The sequence below is a fragment of the Zalophus californianus genome, chromosome 15 (assembly GCF_009762305.2).
Source record: "Zalophus californianus isolate mZalCal1 chromosome 15, mZalCal1.pri.v2, whole genome shotgun sequence".
NCBI lineage: Eukaryota > Metazoa > Chordata > Mammalia > Carnivora > Otariidae > Zalophus > Zalophus californianus.
In genome coordinates this window covers 34,674,823-34,692,997 of record NC_045609.1, presented here as the reverse complement: position 1 = coordinate 34,692,997, position 18,175 = coordinate 34,674,823, and the positions used below count along the sequence as shown (strand labels likewise).

General features: G+C 35.7%; 1 protein-coding gene across 2 annotated transcripts in view; it reads right to left on the bottom strand.

The window, feature by feature from the left end:
• Nucleotides 1-18,175, bottom strand: part of VCL (vinculin) — a 110,805-nt gene that overhangs the window by 59,607 nt on the left and 33,023 nt on the right. For both annotated transcript variants that reach the window (XM_027595856.2, XM_027595857.2), the window contains exon 2: nt 14,730-14,800. In XM_027595856.2, the coding sequence (XP_027451657.1) occupies nt 14,730-14,800 (71 nt within the window). The remainder of the gene's footprint in view (nt 1-14,729; nt 14,801-18,175) is intronic.

The window sequence follows — 18,175 nt, the reverse complement described above, 5'->3', positions numbered from 1 at the left end:
ACATGATCACCTGGTCGGTGAGGCTTTCCCCCCTGTGGCCACTGCACCCAGCACCTCCATCACCGCCATTTCCTACCAGGCTGGCATTGGCATAATTATTTGGCAGGCAAAATTGACTGTCAAGGCTCTTCCTGCTCTTATCTCAATCCTTGTTGAGACTTCTTTTCCTTCCCATCTGTGTAGGGTCTCTCAGAGGTCAAAAAAGGCCCAGATCACTTCCAAGTTTGAGAAGCCCATCATATTTCAAAATTAAGAAATGCAAAAACAGGGTAATAAAAACGGTGGTACACTTAAGTGTACATTTAATCATTTTAAATGCATGATAAACACGTTCTTTTAAGATTTTATTTACTTGAGGGGGGAGCACAGGAGGAGGGAGCAGAAGAGGGAAAGAATCCCAAGCAGACTCCATGCTGAGCCCAGAGCCTGACACAGGGCTCCATCTCATGACCCTGAGATCATGACCGGAGCTGAGACCAAGAGTCAGATGCTTAATCAACTGAGCGCCCCAGGCACCCCAACACCTTCTTTTAAGACTTCCTCTTTTTCTCTACGACTACATATATGGTATCATTTGAAAATAGTATTAAAGTTGAGGCCTGAGCCTGAGAGAGAGGCCAGAGTGTGGGGTACGGGTCAGGCCCTCAAACTCTCTCTGCTTTCCCATATTTAGAGCCTAGCCTCAGTCGAACATACGATAAGTGAAAATGACTGCTGAGACCTTGAAAATTCTCCCTTCACCAGGCATTTAATCATTTAAATTGTTAACAAATGAGCTCCAGTGAAATTTCAGGCATCAGCAACAGACAGTTCAGCCTTTCTAGTGTCCGTCCTATAGGAAGTGCTTCCTCTATTAAGCGATTCATTTCATCCTCAGATCTTGTTGTGTATATACATGTATATACATATATACATTAAAAAGTAATAATAAAAATAACGGAAGTGAATGGGATGCCCAGGCGGCTCAGTCAGTTAAGCATCCAACCCTTGGTTTCAGCTCAGGTCATGATCTCAGGGTCCTGGGACGGAGCCCTACATCAGGCTCCACACTCGGCGGGGAGTCTGCTTGAGGATTCTCTTTCTCCCTCTCTCCCTGCCCCTCTCCGCACTCGCACTCTCTCTCTCTGTTTCTCTCCCTAAAATAAATAATCTTTTTAAAAAAAAAAGAGATGTGAAGATTACAAAAGTCTCAGGGAGATGTGTGAAAATAAATATTTCTTTCATATACTCGCCATCTGGCACAAACTCTACTTTGAAATAGCAAAAGTAGAATCATTCTGTGGCATCCCAGGACTAGAACTAGCCAATTTGCTTTGGTCCTGGTGTTGCCATTTTGAGAAAGGTCAAGGATCCTCAGCCATTAGTCATCTAGAAACCTGAGTGAAGGCCCCAAGAATAGTTACAGTTTTTAGGAGGGAGTTGGGAACACAGAGTACAATGACAAACTTCAATCTAGTTCAAGTAGAAAGTACATGGCAGCAATTCACCCACATGTACACTGTGATAACACTAAAACAGGCTGGTCCAATCCCGGGCTCCCAGATTTAAAGATCCTACAGGCCCCATCCACCAATTATTCCTATCCCTTTCTTAACTCAGTGATAGTATAGGACACTGCATGTATACACCCAAAACTAAAATTAGAAACCACAATGAGTCATATTTAAAACATTCAAAGCCTTTCAAGGGCCACACCAATCTCTTTTTGCTGAACATGTATACTGAGATACCAAAGCTAAAAGATACAAACACCACGGGCTCACTAAATTCTTTTCTTTCAGACGAAAATAGGAGAGTATACGACCAGTTTTAACTCGGTCTTCAAACAGAACAGAATTCTGCCAGAGCTAAGAGATTAACTGAAGAGGAAGCGGCATGTTGGGAAAGAACGTTAAGAGTGTCACTAATGCCCAAACCACATGCTCTTCAAGTCCTGGTAGGCTGCTTATTTGAAAGGTAGAGTATGAGTCATACCCTTTGAATCCTTCAAAGTCTGAATGATTAGTCATAGTCTTTCTCCCCACTTCCTTCACCCCCTGTTCAAATCTGGCATCTGTGAAGGGAGAGGAGATTCCAGCCTGCAAGGTTCACAGCTACCTGTAGGTCCATTGGTTCCTATGGTCCTTCCTCCCACTCATGGTAGGATTACAGCCGAAAACAGAATACAGAAGCAAATGTGTCTTACAGATACTAGTAGGTTTTTAATATATCTTAAAGCTATTGTGATGAATAAAGCAAAATTGTACTTTAAAACATTGTAAAATCACTGCATCTTTCATTCTTATCCATTCTTAATCAAATAATAATAATAAATCTCATTATTACTTGAAGGTCCTTATGCTAAAAAAAGTTGACAATCACTGTTCTACAGCAGAGTGTAATGAATGAGTTAGGGGTATAAATACCTAAATACAAAGTGAAATGGAATAGACACCGTAGGAGAATATTTTTACTTATGAAAAGAAACTGCCAAAAATTAAGATAGGGTTTACAAAAAAATCTGAAGATATAAGTCAACAGTAGACTAACATCAATCAACAGCCATTCTTTAAAAAGGGCAATAAATGGGCACCTGGGTGACTCAGTCAGCTGAGTGTCCGACTCTTGATTTTGGCTCAGGTCATGATCTCAGTCAGGGTCATGGGATCGGGCCACATAGGGCTCCGTGCTCAGCCAGGAGTCTGCTAGAGATTCTCTCTTTCCTTCCCCCTTGCCCCATCCCCTGTTCGTGTGCACGAACATGCTCTCTCTAATGAATAAATAAATCTTTCTTTAAAAGGAGTAATAAATAACAAAATAATTGACAGAATTTAGGACCCAGGGGAATCATAACCTTGTAACCACTTACTACTAATAATATTGCTTTGAAATATATAAAACTAAAGCTGACAATTCTAAGAAAAACTGACAAGCCTACAATTATTATAGGAGACTTCAACATACTTCATCATAAACTGATAGTTCAAACAGACAAAATAGTAAGGCAATAAAAAGTTTGATCAATAATATTTAGTCACGAGCTCTACTGACTCAGTCACCAGAGCATATGACTTTTGATCTCAGGGTTGTGAGCTCAAGTCCCACATTCGGTGTATAGATTACTTTAAAATAAAATCTTAAAACAATAATAATAATAATAATAATAATATTTATATTTTGACCTAATTGATATAAAGAAAACCCTAACCCAAGCAAAAAGGGAATATACTTTCTTTTCAAGCACACATAGCACACTTAACCAAAACTGACCATACATTATATCACAAAAGAATTTCCAAGGAGTGATATTATATCATATTATACCAATCATGTTTTGGGCACAATGCAATTAAATTAGAAATAGAACAATAAAAAGACAGTAAAAAGAATTTTTAAAATTTTAAAACATACTCCTAAATAAAGCATATTTGTTAAAGAGAAATTCACAACCAAAATTACAACCATTAAAGTTTCTATAGCTGGAAAATTCACAATCCCATTTATAACTGCATCAAAAAGAATAACAAACCTAGGAATAAATTTAACCAAGGAGGTGAAAGACCTATATGCTGAAAACAACAAGACATTAATGAAATAAATTGAAGACACAAATAAACAGAAAAGTACTCCAAGCTCATGGATTAGAGGAATTAATATCGTTAAAATGTCCATCCTACACAAAGCAATATACAGATTCAATGCAATCCCTCTCAAAATTTCAGTGGCATTTTTCACAGAAATAGGACAATCCTAAAATTTGTATGGAACCAAAAAAGATTCTGAATAGACAAAACAATCTTGAGGAACAAGAACAAAGCTGGAGGCATCACACTCCCTGATTTCAACCTATGTTACAAAGCTATACTCATTAAAATAGTATGGTACTGGCTTAAAAACAGACACATAAATCAATGGAACGGAAAGAGAGCCCAGAATAAACCCACATATGTATGGCCAATTAATTTATGGCAAAGAAGTGAAGAATATACAATGGTGAAAGGACAGTCTCTTCAATAAATGGTGTTGATAAAACTGAACAGCCACATGCAAAAGAATAAAACTGGACCTCTATCTTTTTCTTTTTTTTTTTTTAAGTAGGCTCTATGCCCAGCACAGAGCCCAATGCAGGGCTCAAACTCCCAACCTGATCAAGACCTGAGCTGAGATCAAGAATCGGATGCTTAACCAACTGAGCCACCCAGATGCCCAAAAACTGGACCCCTATCTTCCATCACTCACAAAAATTAATTCAAAATGGATTAAAGACTTGAATATAAACCTGAAACCATGATACTCCTAAAAGACAACATAAGTGGTAAGCTCCTTGACACAGGTCTTGACAATGACTTTTTTTAACCTAACAACAAAAACAAAAGCAACAAAGCAAAAATAAGTAGGACTACATCATACTAAAAATCTTCTGCACACCAAAGGAAACCACCAACAAAATGGGGAAAAGGCAACCTACTGAACGGGAGAAAATATTTGTAAATCCTATATCTGATATGGGGCTAATATCCAAAATATATAAAGAACTCCTACAACTCAAGTGCAAAAAAACAATCAATCCAATTTAAAAAATGGGCAGAAGATATGAATGGACATTTTTTCAAAGAAGACATACAAATGGCCAACAGACACATCATGAAAAGGTACGCTATATTACTAATCATCAGGAAAATGCAAATCAAAACCACAATGAGATATCATCTTACACCTTACAGAATGGCTATTATCAAAAGACTAGAAATAACAAGTGTTGATGAGGATGTGGAGAAAAGGGAACCCTTGTGCACTGCTGGTGGGAATTCAAACTGGTGCAGCCACTGTGGAAACAGTATGGAGGTTTCTCAAAAAATTAAAAATAGAACTATCATATGATCCAGCAATTCTGCTTCTGGGTTTTTACCCAAAGAAAATGAAAACACTAACTTGAAAAGATATATGCATGCCTATGTTCCCTGCAGCATTACTTATTACAATAACTAAAATATGGAAACATCTTAAGTATCTGTCAATGGATAAATGGATAAAGAAACTGTGGTGTATATATATAATTAAATATTATTTGGCCATAAAAAAAAGAATGAAATCTTGCTATTTGTAACATGGATGGGCCTCAAGAGCATTATGGTAAGTGAAATAAGACAAAGACAAATACCATACCATCTCTCTTATATGTGAAATCAATCAATCAAATAAATGCATGGATGGATGGATAGATGGATGGATGACCAACCAACCTCAAAGACACAAAAAAGAGATTGGTGGTTGCCAGAGGCAGGGGTCAGGGGTGAAAGAAATGGGTAAACTGTTTGTATCCTTTTCTTTAGTGTAAAAACATAGAATAATAACAAAACATACCAATAGCTGCTTCCAAACTTGTAGTAGAATTTAAAACAAAATTAAGAGCCTAAAATATATTTATTTAAAAACAAGAAAGCTTGAATGTAAAGACTGAAATATTGAAAGTAAGGTATTTAAATAATAAACTTAATATGGAATGAGTAAGTCTTGGGACTAAAAGGCATAGCATAGGAAATATCAATGGTGTTGTATGGTGACAGATGGAAGCAACACTTGTAAGCACAGTTCAATGTATAAACTTGTCAAAGATCTTATGTTGTACACCTGAAACGAATATAACATTGTGTGTCAACTCTACTTCAATTAAAAAACAAGTAAATAATAAATATGAAAGAATTTAATGAAATAGACCACTGAGGGAAAATAATAAAACATAAATCTCTAAAAGAGTAATAAGTAAAGAAAAAAGGCAGAAATAAATAACACTGAACAAAAAAGGTGATGTAACCAGAGATGTTACAAATGAAAAAGAGAAATAGGTTACTATGAACTTCATACTAATAAATTTGTGAGCTTAGATGAATGGATAACTTCTTAGAAAAGTATCATATTAGCAAAGTTGACTCAAAATGAATTTAAGACCAGAATAGATAAAGAAGAAAAAAAGGGCACTGAATGAGTAATCAAGTTTCTTCTTCCAAAAGACACTAGACCCAGAGTTTCATATTCAAGTTTGGCCAAACTTTCAAAAAACAGATAATGTTTATTTTATGTAAACTGTTTCAAAAACTAGAAAAAGATCATATTTTATGAAGCTAAAATAAACTTGACACCACAACTGGATAAGAAGAGAACAAGAAAATTATAGATCAAGATACCTCATGAACAAAGAAGCAATATCCTTTTAAAATATTAGCAAATTGAATTTAGCACTGTGTTTTCTTTTTTTAAAACCACAACCAAGTAGGGTTTATCCTAGAAAGGCAAAGATGGTTCACCATCACAAAATCTATATTCATGTAGTAGACCAGAGTCTATCCCATAAAGGATAAAAATTGCATTATCATCTCAATAGCTACAGAAAGAGCTTTAAATAAAAACAAGCAGTCATGTTTTGCTTTGTTTTGTTTTTCTTAAAGACCTTACCATAGGAGACAACAAATTTGGGGAAATTTCTCTGAGAAAAGCTTAAAAAAGTAAGTGACTTCATATTTGAAGAAAAGGACTGAGAAAAAAAGACTGAGAAGCTAAGGAAGGAAGCTAATAATCACCAAATGTCTTTTTTTCTTTCCAGGTACTTTCATATACATTATCTCACTCATTTAAGTCTCACAAAAACTATTATGTTATAAGAAGTTCTTGTAACGAAGAGGGAGTCTTAGCATACTGGAATGAGCACAGCGTGGGAGTCAGTCCAGGGTTTGAATCCTGCCTCTACCATTGATGTACTGGGAGACTTTGCAACAAGTTCCTGAGTTTCTCTGGGTCTTAGCTTCCTCAACTGCAAGATGAGGTGAATTAAAGAATACAACTTAAAGGACCCAGTTCATAAAAGGTATTCAAGAAATGGAGCTATTTTTATAAGGTTCTCTAAGGAAAGAAAAATAAAGATTTTAAACAGATGTGGGGGGAAAAATTTTAATCTTGAGAATTTCTTGATTTGGGACTTGCCCTATATAGGAACAATAAGGTAATAATTAAGGGAATACTTGTGTCTAATTATTCATAGCGTTTCTGTTTGGTTTGGGGCAGTAAGGCAGACAAAGCCAATGACCTCCATTCATCTATAAAATAAAGCAGCTGGAGTAAATAATCTCTAGGATTCCTTTTAACTTTAAAATGTTATGACTTTAACTTCTTTACAGCTTAAGAGTTGCAAGACACTGCAATACATCACAAAGTACATCTGTAATATTCCTTCTGTGGAAATGCTTAGGAAAAGTGTAAACTGCTATCCTCTACGAGTGGTATAAAATTAGCACTGCCTGAGAGAGAAGGATAGACTACATGACTTCGTGCAAGGTCAGAGGGTGGAAAAAACATGGATTCAGAAGCCATGAGACCACCAACAGGAACCATGTCCTGCCACATAACAAGCTGAGCAGACCCTGGGTGCGTTAAAGTTTGTCAAACCTCAGTTTTTTACCTGTAAAATGAATTTATCAATACCTGAAGTTGATGTTCTCAGAAAATGAAAATATGTAACTACCTCCCAATAATATGTACTTAATAAATGTGAGTTCCCTTGGTCCCTTGAGTTCCTTTCAATCATATGATTTTGATTACTCTGTAGAAATAGAAGCCAAAGGATTACACGTTTAAAGTTTGGTTTATTTCTTAAGTAAAGCAAGGATCAAATCCCTGCCAAACTGTTTGGAACTCTCCTGCTAAATTAATAATACAGACTCAGAGTTCATGATTGAGAAGACTAAAAACTTAAATCATTTTTGTTTGAGAAAGTCTGTGAAAAACAGCAGTACCCGATTATGTTTAATGTGACAAGTTCAAAGGTGAACTATTTAAAGTTTGAGTGTTGCTCTAGGTAAATAATGCAGTAAGTCAGCCAGCAGATGTGAATAACTGTCTCACAGAACCTTGATCATCTATGTTAAGAGACAAAAATCCTCTCTTAAATAGCAATGGAAAGGACCACAAAAAACCCAAGTTAAAAAATAAAACATTAGAATCACACACTAGCCCCAGATAAACAAAGTGCATTGAGTGGTATGATCAAAGAATTAATCCTAAAAAGAAATATTCTGGGCACTTTTACTGAGAAGAGTGTTTAAAAATATAAACTTCACCACAGATTATTTTGAGTGTTCAAGATCATAAGCAAAGGAAAAGCTAAATACAACGGCTGGTGATCTAAAAATATGACACCACTATTTTAGGTCTAAAGAGATCTAAATTAAGTGTAAGCATGTTTCAACCCTTTTCAAATTTCTTCTTTATAGTACAGGAATATCAATCAAGGTATAATTATACAAATATTACTGTAATTGGGCTTACCTAATAAAGTTTAAGAGTTAAGATAGGGCAATTTTCTAGGAAATATGATTAATGGCAATCATGCAGATTGTTAATAGTTCATAAACCCTTTCACATAGTATTTTAGGAACATTCTTTTATTCAATAGGCCTAGACATTACAATATGTTTCAAAAATAATCCAAGCTGGTGAATCAACCCAAGTTTTGATGATTTCAAGCAGACTGTTCAGAGCAACACTGAACAGAAAGTGGCAACACTTTGCGGTTCTAAATCAAACTATCATTTGCCTGCCAACAAAGCCACTGATGCCCTTTTTAAGGAGTTCATACCACAAGACCACCTCACAAGTGACACATTTTCATACATTCAGATACTCAACACCCTTGGATAGGGTCCAAAAACTGTCTCCCTTTTCATTTCTGCCCCATCCCAGAAATAAGAATGAAATTCCATTGTACACTACAACAGCAACTTTTTCAAGGCAAATAAAATAGTATGCCATAAACATTTTTTACCTATAAGGAATCCATCTGAAGTAAATCCACACTGGCAGAAAATGAATCTGGTAGGTTCATATAGCTTACTCTCCTTCACTAGCCCTATTACTCATCCAGTATTTGGCTATGAATTGTGAAAAACCACTTTCAGCTTGTCATCTTACTGCTCAAGAACTGCAAAGCTTCTCTGCGGCCCAATTCCAGATTCCTCTGCCTGGCTTCCAAGGGCCTTAATCACCTAGCAGAACTTACCTCAGCTTAGTTCCTACCACTCCCAACATGACTGTCCCTTTCCTCACAGGCCCCATGACTTGCTCCTCTAGTTCATTCCAACCGGAGTATCTTCCTTTTCCCCACATCTATCTTTCCCAAGTCCCACTTCCTACGTGCAGGTTCTTTCTACTATTCCTACCTACAGTGATAGCACTTTCTCTGAATTCCTATTATATAGGGAAAGTCAGTCCGCATTACAGCTCCTTTACTTACTTACTTACTTGAGAGAGAGAGAGAGAGAGCGTGCAAGTGGTGGGGTAGGGGCAGAGGGAAAGGGAGAGAGAAACTCAAGCGGATTCTGCACTAAGCAGGAGCGGACACCAGGCTCAATCTCACAACCCTGAGATCAGACCTGAGCCAAAAACCAAGAGTCAGACACTTAACCGATTGTGCCACCCAGGTGCCCCTCCACGTTACAGCTCTTCAATTTAAAACTTCTTAAAGAATTTTTTTACTTCTTTTTTTAAAAAAGATTTTATATTTTTAAAGCAACCCAACATGGGGCTGGAACTCACAACCCTGAGATCATGAGTTGCATACTCCACTAACCGAGCCAGCCAGGCACCCCCTGCTTAAAGCATCTTAAAAAAATTTCTCTGCAGCAGAAATTTGTTCCTCTATGATACACAGAAGAATAAAAGCCACATGGGGGCGCCTGGGTGGCTCAGTCAGTTAAGGACCTACCTTTGGCTCAGGTTGGATCTGGGGGTCCTGGGATCAAACCCCAAGCCGGGCTCCCTGCTCAGCAGGGACTCTGCTTCTCCCTCTCCCTCTGCCTGCCAATCCCCTGCTTGTGCTCTCTCTCCCTTTCTCTTTCTCTGTCAAATAAATAAATAAAATCTTTTTTAAAAAAAAGGATAAAACCAACATGTATGACATCCCTCCATGGGTGTATCCGGGATTATGCACAATTTCCAGCCATAACAGCTATAATTTCACTAATATCTCTCCTAAAAAAAAAAAAGCATAATATAAAGAAAGTGAATATATTATACTTCAATAAAAATTAAAAGAAAAAAAAACAATTACCTAGTAAACAGGAACGAGAGGGTTGTTACTATACATATGACTTTGAATATGCTCAATTTACTTTAAAAAAATAAAGCATTTGCAAATTTTGGCATTTTATTACTACTAATAAATAACTTATAATAAATCTTACAAGTGATCGTTCATAATACACTGGTAAGAACTGCCATCCTATGTAGCATGTAGTGTGCTAGACATAATAGAAGGTAATCAATAAATAATTAACCAGTGTGTCTAGCTCATTAATCAATTACACATAAATATTACTGCTGCTGCTGCCTGATAATGATGATAACTGACAATGATGCAAAATACTCTTCTGCTACAGTCTCTAAAGGAACAAATGACTTCTTACAGGGAAAATCTAACCAATATTATGCAAATCTAACCAATATTTTAACAGTAAAGCATGACCGTTACACTCCTGAAGTTTATGAAGATTGAGACAGTTTCTGTAGCAATCATCATGCAACCCTACACCTCCTGTGCAACAGTGTGGCTATTATTACAATCTTGGGTAAAATTAGTAAATTGTAAACTCTATCTGCTAGGGCAGTTAGAGATCAGATAACTTTTGCTCCACCCAAAAGAAAGCCTTTCTTTAACAATGCAAATTTTGTTCTATATTAAAATGTTCTCATTTTTACAATAAGGAATTGCCCAAGCATTAGAAGCCCCTCATCGAAAGTTAAAACTCAAATATATAATCTTTAACTGATATTAAACCCATTCTCCAACATATCAACATGCCCTTAACTGCCAGTCACTCAAATAGACTATGACTTGATTTTGACAACCCCCAAATCCTAAAAATGTCACAAGTCCTGAAAATATATCTTTCCCTAAAAAATCTCTAAACATATATCAGATTGCTTAGGTATAAATCTATCTACAGACCAAGATTCTGTTTTCACTAGTCCTGACATTCAAACATTCTAGGAACAGAAATTAATCTAAGAACAAAATTTTAAAACATATTTTATTCTTTAGTGTTGCCTAAGCAGACACTATTTAGAAGTCTTTGTAAAAGTGGATGACAGAGGAAGCTCTGTCATGCCCTGGAAACCTCCAAACATCAACCAAACAGCCCAAAAGAATGTCCTACTCAACAGTTCCAAGGATGTCATTAATTGCTTCCATCTGTTTCCCTCTCTGTTCCCTCCCCCTTCAAGTCAAGGCATCTAGTGAAGTTATTTTCTGCTTCATTTTGCATTCTAAAGAAAAGCATGAAGAGCCGTAATGTTTTAAATTGTGGAATATTTGCCCCCGAAATTTGTTTGACAACCACAGTCATATTGTTTATACTCTACCCTATTTTCAAATAACATATTAAGTTTTATGTACTTTTTAAACATTGCTCAGTAAATTTCTCAGTTGATCATAACACAGTGTTTTTCCCTGATTCCCCACGGAGACCAGGATTTTTCCCCCGTGGTGGAATAAAGGTTAAAACCTCCGAATGGTTTCATCTATTGATGATCCTTACGTAAATCAACTGTTTAAAATTGCATAATTCTATTATGCATAATTAAAATTGCATAATTATGACTTTCTAATTCTATCATTAAGTCCACATTTGTTGGTTAGAATTCCCCTCATCAACTAGGGTTATTAGGCTACTGTGCAAGAGAGTCTGTAGAGGGAAGGCAAGATAGTTACAATTTTGGGTGAAGGGGAGGTAACTTTTAACATCTATTCCCTTAGCAACTTCCAAATATACAATACAGTATTGTTAATTATAGTTACTATGCTGTACATTACATCCCCAGGACTTATCTTATAACTGAAGTCTGTACCATTCAACTACCTTCATTCACTTCCCTCATATTCCTGTGTGTGTATATATACATATAAATACATATATGTATGTATATATACACACACACACAAACATATACAAACATATCATATTTTCTTTATCCATTCATTCTGTGATGTATACACAGATTGTTTCCATGTCTTGGCTATTATAAGTAATGTTGCAATGAACATGGGAGTGCGCATATCTTTTTGAGATAGTGATTTTGTTTCCTTTGGATAAATAAACAGAATTGGAATTGCTGGATCATGTGGGTAGTTCTATTTTTAATATTTCAAAGAACCTCTGGAAAGGCAAGAAAAATGCTTAATTTTTTTCTCTAAATTACCAATTACCAATAAATAAATAAATAACCAATTACCAGAGTAAGGGATTGGTGTCCTAGTTACCACCAAGGGTGATCAATGAAGTTTTATTTTGTTTTAAAGTTACCTACTTTTTTGAAAATATTATCACAACTAACACACACTCCTTAATTTCTCTAAGTCCCCAAAGAAGCCTGTGAGAGCACATAGCATACTTCAAGGATATATCTCTGGGAATGAGCAGAAATGAGTTTCCTGAAGAAATTCATTTACCAAATTATATTCATAGACTTAAATGTCAGGGTTGAAAGGAACTTTCTATAGGGTTATATAGTTCAAATATCTACCTGATGTTGAAACCCTGTACATTATCTCGCCACACTGTGTAGCTTCCAGGGGGTGAGCGGCAAACAGGTACAGCTAGACCTATGTTTCTAACATAACATAAATATAAGCTTAACTATAGTGTTTAACTGACAGCATAGGACTCCTCTTAATATTACTACGCTGATGAAATGGCACATAAAGTAGGCTCATATTGCTTAGAGCTGGAAGAAACCTTGAAGGTTACCAAGTCCAAAGAAGGCAAATCAGACAAGATACTCCCACAAAACAGCCTCTACAAAAAACCAGATGCTTCTGGCCCCTTACTTCCTGACACATGAACATTTTGCAGAATTAACAGAAACACCGTTATGTAGAAGCACCCACTCAAGTAAGTTAGAAATAAGAAGACATCAATATGGGTGAAATTTTGCATCTGTTCAATGAAAATAGAACATAAGGAGGATAAAAATAAAGGAATACTTCTCACTTTATTTAAAATTGTGATATGTAACATACATACAGAAAATTCTATAAAACATGTATAATATAAAGAATAAAACAACCACCCATATAACTAAACACTTATGTCAAGAAATACATTACCGTTTTATTTATTTGTTTGTTTTTACATTATTACCATTTTAGAAGCCCCTGTGTGCCTCTCCCCAAGTATAACCCTCTTCCTTCCTCCCAGAGGTACTACTAACCTAACTTTTGCAATCATTATTTCCTTACTTATCTTTATCTTTTAACCACGTAAGTAGGCATCCATAAACAACACAGTTTATTTCTACATGTTTTTGAACTTTAAATAAATGGGACCTACATATCTATCTACCTACATATCTATCATTCATTTCTCTCAATTATTTTTTTTAAGATTTTATTTATTCATTTGAGACAGAGAGAGAGAGAGAGAGAGAGAGCATGAGCAGGGGAAGAGGCAAAGGCAGAGGAAGAAGCAGTCTGCCCACAGAGGCAGGAGCCCGATGTGGGGCTCGATCCCAGGACCCCAGGATCATGACCTGAGCCGAAGGCAGATACTTAACCATCTGAGCTACCCAGGCGCCCCTCTCTCAATTATTTTTGAGATTCATTCATTTTTTTTAATTAAGGTGAAATTCATATAACATAAAATTAACCATTTTCAATCCTTTTTGTTACTGATTAGTATTCCAATTTATGACTATACCATAATTGTTTTCATCCATTCTACTACGAATAGATCAATGGGGTCATCATAAACAATGTTGACACTAAAATTTTCATATATAGATCCAGTGTGCATGAGCATAAGTGTCTCTAAGAATTGCCTGTCTTCTACTTTACTAACACCAAACTGTTTTCCAAAGTGGCTGCACCAATTTACGTTCCCAACAGCAGTGTATGAGAGTTCCAATTGCTCCACATCCTTATCAACAACTGATACTATCAGACTTCTTAATTTAGAGATTATAATAGAATAATTTGCACTGCTCTGATGACTAATGAGATAGAGCACCTGTTCCTAATTTTTTGGCCATTTGGATTTCCTCTCTTTTGAAGTGCCTATTCAAATCCTCTGCCCTTCTTTTTGTAACTGAATAGACTTACCTTACTCTTGACTTGTAGAGGTTCTACTTTTTTCTTGTCTTATGCATTAGCCTTTACTTTTACAAAGTACTTGACTGCCACAGAAAAAAGCCATTGATCAAAGACAACATAATTAAGAACTTGACAAAGGTTTAACTAATCAGAAGTTAGTATCTCAGCTTTTACTCAGGATAGGCCAAAACACCTGCAAATTGTTTGTAGGAGTTTGGCTGATATATAAATATAACTTAAATTTAAAATGTTACTGAAATACATTGCAATTAATTTTTTAAAGTTTGTATCTATTCTTATTCCCTTATCTCCAAGCAAAAGTGTCTAGCATATTACTCAGATTCATGCCTGCTAAGGTCAGAATGTTTCTGAATCCTTTCCATTCCACACAATGAAACTCAGAAGTCACAGTTTTATTAAAAATTATTATGTCAAAAATACTTAACAGCAATGAATACAATCAACAGTAGGGAACCAGAGTGTTAAAAGACCAAAAGTCAAAATTTCAATTGTAAATACATTAAAAAAAAAAAAGTTGTTCCTGGAATCAGTTAATTTTCTTTCCTAACAAGAGGATTATTCTGCTTAGCAAGAGAAGAAAGTTTTAATTACTCACTTAATAAATGCTGGTGGCATATCTCTCTTCAAAATCTGATCCTCAGTGGTTTGAACAGTCTCTTTTCCAACCTACAGGAGAAAAAGATTCACAATTCAATAATAAATTCTCAGACTTTTTTTAAGAACTATTACTTCAACATATTTGAAATATATATTTTACATATAATCTATCATTGAAGTTTCTGGATTCGAAGAAAATTTCTGGATTTTTAAAATTATCAAGATTGTTCCCATATATGTGTCCACAATATACCTGATAACAATATGGAGTACAAACATAATGTATTACCCCTTGTTCAGAATAATTCATATGAAGGGACCACTGAGCACAGTAAAAAAAAAAGAGAGACAAATTCATCACTGAGATTTATGTGTCTATGTTTAATTGACAAATTGCTATCTCTCTCTTTTTTTTAAGATTTTATTTTTAAGTAACCTCTACACCCAATGTGGGGCTCGAACTCACAACCTCAAGATCAAGAGTCCCATGCTCTACCAACTGAGCCAGCCAGGCACCCCTATATCTTTAGAACAATGCATGAAGTACATGAATCAAGCAAGGTAAGTAGGTTAAAATGTCTATACAGAAAAAAAAACAAATGTTACTGGAGCTGGAAAAAAAAACTGAAGTAGTTATGATGCTGAAACTAGAAACCAAACATATGAAAATACACAACTTCACCCGTCATCTAATAAATTCAAACTAAAACAACATGTTTTTTCCCCTAATTATAGAGCAACTTTAAAAAGTAATATAAAATGCTGAATTCTACAATGGAATAGTTTTATAGCCTTCTGGTGGCAATGTAAACTGGCATACTCTCTTTGGAAAAGCATTTGCTAGTATGAATTAAGAAACATAAAAAAAATATCATATCTAGGGAGCCTGGGTGGCTCAGTCATTAAGCGTCTGCCTTTGGCTCAGGTCATGATCCCAGGGTCCTGGGATTGAGCTCCACATCAGGCTCCCTGCTCAGTGGGAAGCCTGCTTCTCCCTCTCCCACTCCCCCTGCTTGTGTTCCTGCTCTCACTATCTCTCTCTGTCAAATAATTTTTTTAAATAAATAAAATAAAATGTTATATCTAGGAATTCCACTAATGAGAATATACCCTATAAACAATAATACCAAATGTGGTAATAACAATATCCACAAAAATATTCACTATCACGTTAGTTATAAAAGCTAAAATATTTTTTAAATAACTTATACAACAATGAGGAACAGTTTAGTAAATTATGATATATCTTTAGATAGTGTACTAAAGGGCCATTAAAACAATGGTTATAAAGACTCAACACTACAGGAAGATGTTTATGACATTATATTTCATTTAAAAGGAATAAAAATAATAAATACACAATGATTACAACAAACCAAAAAAATCCATATGCATGAAGCAAAACACTGAGAAAGAATACAAAACAAAATGTTAACAGCGGTTATAATGATGCTTAGGAAATTCTGTATCTGTATATCCTATTTTCTAATTTCCTAAATGTGAAGATACAATTTTTATAATTTAAAAAGTAATATTAAAATGTTACTCTGGGTTATTTAGATGCCATTATTTTCTACCTAATAACTGTAGTAATTATGTCATTTCATATAAATCTTCCAAATAGTAGTAGCTAAAAATATAAAAATATATCAAAATATTAAGTCACACTACCCAGATTGTGTATATGTGCAGATGTCTTTATTATACCACAAATGGTACACATACTTGCTTTTTTCAAGATTATTCCTATGTAGGGCTTGGATGTCAATTTTTCTTTCACTGCAGTTATATCACATATTCTCAAGTACTCTAAAAGAGGTTAAACTTGAATATAGTGAATGGGGAAATTCACCCGTTTTATCAATATAAAGCTACATAAAAGTGCTAAATCACAAATATAAACCCACAGTTTAATGCAGAAATCTATGAAAATTTTTAAAACCCAGAATGGAAAGTTTCTCAATCCTACTATTTAACCATTTAACTTTCGACTGAGTTTAAAGAAGAAAAATGAGTAAGAAAAATCCCTAAGTGCACAGTAAATCAGCTAAAGAAAAATACTACAATAAACTATTCTCAGGGAATACAAGTCATGCATAAGTTAATGAATACAAGTTTTTTCTCTCAAGTTAAAAGCTCAGAAAAAAGCAAAACACATATACCACTGGGAAATAGCCAGTGCTTTTGTAGACAATAGACTGTCTGTATCAAAATAAAAGCCTTTCAAATCAGCAGCTGGTTCTCTAGTTTCTCAGATCAAAACATGACAGAATATTTCCAGATATATTGTTCACTATATTTTCCAACTAAAATCAACCATTCAAAAAGCTGTGGGCCATGATTTCATGAAGTAAAAAAATGAAGTTCAGCAACAAAGTCACTAGTTCATACTAAGTATAAAGGGCCTAGAAGGATATTCACATTTAGACACATGGAGATTTCTTTTATTTTCCACATGCAGAGACAGAGCAAGGGAAGAAGAGTAGTGAGTTCCTCTTATATCTCCTTTAGGAAACATTCACTTAGTTATTCAGCATTATTAAGCATTGACTGAGTACAACTACGTAAGTCAGGCACTGTTCTAGGTACTGGGGTAGAGCAGGGAGTAAAAATAAGTCCCCTGCCCTCATGGAACTTATATTCTAGTAGTAGAGAGTACACAAGTAAATAAATAAACCAACAAAATCATCCTAGATAAAGGTGATGCCATAAAGAGTATGGGGTAGGAGTAGAGAGAGCCTTCTTCAAAGAGAGTGGATAAAAAAGGCTTCTCTGAGGAAGTAACACTGGAGTTGAGGCTCTGAAGCTGAGAAGAAACCATTCATGCAAGAGCTGGGAAAGAACACTCCAGTGGGAGAAACAAGAAAAAGACGCTATGGCAGGAAAGTGTGAGTATATTCCAGGAAGTGGAAAGAGGCCAGAGCGGCCAAAGCTCAGTGAGGGGAGAAAGTGTGGGGGTAGGGTTGGATAAAGCCAAGGGCCAGATCGCAAAGAGTCCTGTAGGCGAGGTTAAGATGTGTGGAATCTTTTCTAAATACAGTAAGAAGCAGGAGTGCTAAACAGGAGATGGACGTGTGATCTGATTTTCTTTTTAAAAAGTCATTTTGCCTGTTATGTGGCAAAGTGATCGTAGCAGGCAAGGGGAAGCAGAGTGACCGGCTAAGAGTACACTGCGGTCATCCAGGGCAGAGAGGGCAGTGCCTTAAAACAAGACATGAAAGTGGAAATGGAGAATTAGTTCCTTTGGAGGAAGAAGTAATAGGACATGCTCTTAGACTGGGAGGTGCAGGGGATGGGGAGTAGGTTGAAGGGGGAAAAAAAATCAGGAATGACTTCTAGATCAATTAACTGAAAGGTCTTTGAAGGTGGCAATGCTAGAAGACTGATACATGGCAAAGATTTATCATCAAAAACTAAAACAATCAGGGCGCCTGGGTGGCTCAG